At 46.6% G+C, this 5,000-nt stretch overlaps 1 protein-coding gene across 2 annotated transcripts in view; it reads left to right on the top strand.

Moving 5' to 3' along the window:
• LOC118316907 (adenylate cyclase type 6-like) overlaps positions 1–5,000 on the top strand; it is a 34,139-nt gene that overhangs the window by 15,064 nt on the left and 14,075 nt on the right. For both annotated transcript variants that reach the window (XM_047330825.1, XM_047330826.1), the window contains exons 4-5: positions 4,064–4,213; positions 4,356–4,477. In XM_047330825.1, coding sequence (XP_047186781.1) covers positions 4,064–4,213; positions 4,356–4,477 — 272 coding nt within the window. The remainder of the gene's footprint in view (positions 1–4,063; positions 4,214–4,355; positions 4,478–5,000) is intronic.

The following is a 5,000-nucleotide window of genomic DNA, read 5'->3' as shown; positions in this document are numbered from 1 at the left end:
AAAAAGTGTATGGGTTTAAAATCACTTCCTGCCCCTTTAAATGGAATCTCCTTTGAGTGCTGATGAGTCGTCACATCCGACTGACAGTGAACGCCACACAAGTACTTCACCATCACTTATAAAGTTTATAAGACAAACAGCTGTTTATTTACACGCCGAGCTAATTTAATTTGTAGTCATGCTTGTGACTGATTTTCGCTCTGGTCTTTTCTTTTCTTTTTACCAACTCCTGTGGGAAATATGTTGGTTTTTTTTCGTGGGTGTATTTGATTTTTCGAGCCGCCTGTTGTTTCCATTGAGGCTGGAAAAAACCCAAACATTGAATCTGTGCAGGAGCTGCAGAGGCCAGTGACGATTCTGTGGATTTGTTTGCAAGTCGCCACACGATCCATTGTTAATGTAAAAATATTGATTGCATCCGCTCTAAACAATCTTCCCCTGATGCATTAGATCTGCGTCCGTCTCGTGGGAAGTTGTGAAATCTCTCCCACAGACTTGACGAGAGGCCCGATGGCCTTAAAAGTCCATGTTTACAGACTCGGTGTCACGACCACCGACTTCCTGCTGAAGTGAAGAGCCGCTGTGTAAAATCCATCATCACGGAAGAGAGAGAAATTATAAATAAAGATTCTGAATTTTCCGTTGGCATATTATATATATATATATATAATTAAAATAAAGTGTTCCATGATTTTAAGGAAATGGATTTTATTTAAGGGGGTGGATGTTGTTGTTTTTTATGTGGCAAAATTTAATTTTCATAATGTATCAGGGGAAAGACACAATGTCAAATCATTAACCCCTTAATGTCCAGTTTTATACTTTAATTTCCCTTGAGTAAGAAAATAGTAGTACAAGTTGTAGTAATGGTACAAGTTGTTGTAGTAGTAGTACAAGTTGTTGTATTACACGTAGTAGTAGTAGTACAAGTTGTTGTAGTAGTACAAGTAGTAGTAGTTGCTTGTGTGTATGTTGTGTTTCCTGTCTGGACCAGAGCATCTCTTACATAAATCCATGTGGACGATCCGGGGACGAGGCTGAGGTCGTGTCGTCTGCTCCCATCTGGTCTCCTCCGGGGGGGAAATGACGTCTGCTTTTCCTGTGACGTGATTTTATTAATTCCCGCGTCTTCTCTTTTTCTTTCTTCCGTCTTCACAAACTGAACATGAACCTTTTATTGGGCCGCGATCGTGTTGGTGCAGCAGCTCGGTCGTGGAGCCGCCTGGCGGGCGGCGATGATCCCGGCGCGTCGTCACGTGACTCTAGAGCGGAGCAGAGGGGAGACGCGAGACAGTCGCCGCCAATAAGTGAAGAGTTGTGACAAATGAGTGTGTTGTTGAGCTCAGAGGACACGAGCAGGTGCGGCGACCGCGGCGTGTTCGGGCGGCAGAGGAGTGCTGCTGCGTAAACACAGGACCTGTGTGTGTGTGTGTGTGTGTGTGTGTGTGTGTGTGTGTGTGTGTGTGTGTGTGTGTGTGTGTGTGTGTGTGTGTGTGTGTGTGTGTGTGTGCGCGTGTGACTGTGTCTCTGTGTGTGTGTGTGTGTGTGTGTGTGTGTGTGTGTGTGTGACTGTGTGTCTCTGTGTGTGTGTGTGTGTGTGTGTGTGTGTGTGTGTGTGTGTGTGTGTGTCTGTGTGTGTGTGTGCGTGTGACTGTGTGTGCATGTGACTGTGTGTGTGTGTGTGTGTGTCTGATTGTGTGTCTGTGTGTGTGTGTGTGTGTGACTGTGTGTTTCTGTGTGTGTGTGTGTGTGTGTGTGCGTGTGACTGTGTGTGCATGTGACTGTGTGTGCATGCGTGCGTGTGTGTGCGTGTGTGTGTGTGCGTGCGTGCGTGTGTGTGACTGTGTGTGCGTGCGTGCGTGTGTGTGTGCGCGTGTGTGTGTGCGTGTGTGACTGTGTGTGTCTGTGTGTGTGACTGTGACTGTGTTTGACTGTGTGTGTGTGCGTGTGTGTGTGTGTGCGTGTGTGACTGTGTGTGACTGTGGGTGAATGTGTGTGTGTGCGTGTGTGTGCGTGCGTGCGTGCGTGTGTGTGTGTGTGCGCGCTCTGTAAACCCTCTCACCCTCTTGAGAAGAGCAAGCAATTAGTCTGAGCCTGTGAGCTCACACACGTTCGCAGCAGCTGCACCGCGTGCGGAGAAAACACACACACACGCTTGTCAGTTGTGACCGACGCCAGCCGCCGTCCACCTGCAGCTCCGGGTTTCACTTTTGTCTCGTGGCGTCTTCTTCCTCTTCTTTTCTTCTGCCGGAGCAGGGAGAGTGAAGTAAACAGAGCGGCGCTCGCAGCCATCTGCCTCGTGTCACTGGGGCCTGTATCCGTCTCGTCCTGCTCCTCAACCACCTGTTCACCTTTTTTATATTGCATCTGCTTCGTCCATTATGTTTTTTTTTAAACCCCGCCCCCTTGTTATTGCCTTCTCTTCAAACTCACATGTCCATCACCGTGACCCATCTGTCTGCCTCTGCTCCTGTGCGTCACCTCGGAATTCTTCCATTTCTTCTGTTTACACGTGAAGGAGTTTCTTTGGATCAGTGTCAGGACGGCGGTCGAACACTACGACCGTGAGAGAAGGGCAACATGGGAGAAAGTTTCTAAAGATTATTTCTAAACTGCAGGTTGGAGACGAAAAATTCTGGATTATTTCTAAACTTTCCCGTCGAAAACTTCTAAAGCAAAGGAAACAGAAACACTTAACAGTGATGTTAGAGCTGAACTGACTATTTGACTGATTATTTTCCTCATCGATTAATCCGTCGATCATCTTCTCCATCAGTTGTTTGGTTCATAAAATGTCGATCGTGTTTCCCCAAAACTCCAAGATGATGTTTTGTTTTTGTCCACACAAGAAAGATGTTCAGTCCGCTGTCACAGAGGAGCAAAGAAACCAGGAAATATTCACATTGAAGAAGCTGAAATCAGAGAATTTTGACTTTTCTTTTTGATAAAAACTACTTGATCCGATTGATCGATTAACAAAATAGCCGTCGATTGATTTAGAAGTCGATTTGACGAAACGATTAACTGCTGCAGTGATGTGAAGAGTGAGTAAAGTGAAAACCCCGTGCCCCCTGGAATCATCTGTGTTTCAGAGTTATTATGGTGATAAGTAAGAATACATTGAGGAGAATTCCATCACTTCCCCCCGCTTCGCGCTGAACCTTTGTCTGGAGTCCGGAGCAAACACCAACAACTCTCCTCTCTCCGGAGGAAGTGGCCCCTTCAGCGGCTCACAGCGTTTTCCCATGATGCACGTCGGGGAGAGTTTCTGGGCCCTGACGCAGCGGCACTGGACACGACGAGGTGGACGGAGAGGAGCAGAGAGGGGGCGACGGATCCAACCAACAGGATCGTTTCCTGTCAGAGGAAATGTTCTGTGTGTGTGTGTGTGTGTGTGTGTGTGTGTGCGCGCGTGTGTGTGCGCGTGTGCGTGTTTGTGTTTGTGTTTGTGTGCGCGTGTGCGTGTTTGTGTTTGTGTTTGTGTGTGTGTGTGTGTGTGCGTGTGTGTGTGTGTGTGTTTGCTTCCCTTTCGTCTCTTCCTGTAAAACGTGAAAAACGTTCGATGCGTTTTGATCCCGGAGGCGATTAAAGAAATTAACAAGACAAACAAAGACTCATTTGTACATTTGACTCTTCTCTCGTCCTCGTGGAGCGACGCGGGTGAGGGCGGGTTTCGTCCAATCAGATTCAAGTGATCCGAGTCCAAACCCCTGAGTTTCACGTGACGACGCAGACGCACCGACTTATGTTCCACTGTGACTCGAACAGTCAACAGGGGGATGAAATTCATTCGGACGAGGAGTATCATAATTTAAAGTTACAGTAAAAAGCCTGTGACCTCATGTCCGGAGTTTACAGTATAATATTTATTTACAGTATTAAAAAAAACTTTGAAATCCTCTCCCTGTGCACTTTTCCAGGAAGCAGCAATAAACAAACTGCAAACACACACGAGAAATAACGGGTCTCGTACAGTTTGATCGGTTTTCTCTCAGGATCCGTCCTCTCGTCCTCGGCTTGACTCCTCCTCTTCCTCTCTCTTCCTCTCTCTTCCTCTCTTCAGGTGAGCGCTAACGTCCTGATCTTCCTCTGCACCAACATCATCGGCATCTGCACCCACTACCCCGCCGAGGTCTCCCAGAGACAAGCCTTCCAGGAGACCAGAGGATACATCCAGGCCCGACTACACCTGCAGAGGGAGAACCAGCAACAGGTACACACACACACACACACACACACACACACACACACACACACACACACACACACACAGACATCCGACCGACGACGTTGTGATTGACACAATCTGCGTTTCCTTTCTCTCTCTCTCTCTCTTTCTTCCGCGTGTTTTCCAGGAACGTCTGTTGCTGTCGGTGTTGCCGAGGCACGTCGCCATGGAGATGAAGGCTGACATCAATGCCAAGAAGGAAGACATGATGTTTCACAAGATCTATATCCAGAAACACGACAACGTCAGGTCAGCCGGGACACAGGGCCTTCACTTCACGTGAATATTCATATTTCATAATCAGCTGCAAAGACAAAACACAGTGACTGCACGTGAGGTCGTTCGTCTGAATCGGACCTGTATGAGTTTTATTATACAAATATAATAAATATATATATTTAAAGCTACCTCCGGGGAACATTTCCTCTTAATCAGCTGGAATTTTGTCCAGAAAGTCGACACAGTTTGGTTCTAATTATGAGGCGAATTAAAGAAAGTGTTAATTGTTTTTTATGAAACTGTACGCAGGTAAGAAAAAATTGCTCATAAATAATGGAACAATGTCCCACACGGAGTCTTTTTATTTCACAGCTGGTCTGTGTGAAATCAGGGGACGTGTTTGTCAGAATTGATTAACTGACAAGACACAACAAGACGTGGACATTTCCAACGCAGCGATACACATCAATTAAATTCATATTTATTGGTCGCTGAGCAGATTTACGTTACTTGTCGGCTCAAAGTGGCCGGTGTCTTTTTGGTGGAAAACTTC

Source organism: Scophthalmus maximus, chromosome 3 (genome assembly GCF_022379125.1).
Source record: "Scophthalmus maximus strain ysfricsl-2021 chromosome 3, ASM2237912v1, whole genome shotgun sequence".
In the NCBI taxonomy this organism is placed as follows: domain Eukaryota; kingdom Metazoa; phylum Chordata; class Actinopteri; order Pleuronectiformes; family Scophthalmidae; genus Scophthalmus; species Scophthalmus maximus.
The sequence above is the reverse complement of the archived record's forward strand: the minus strand, read 5'-3'. Positions and strand labels throughout refer to the sequence as shown.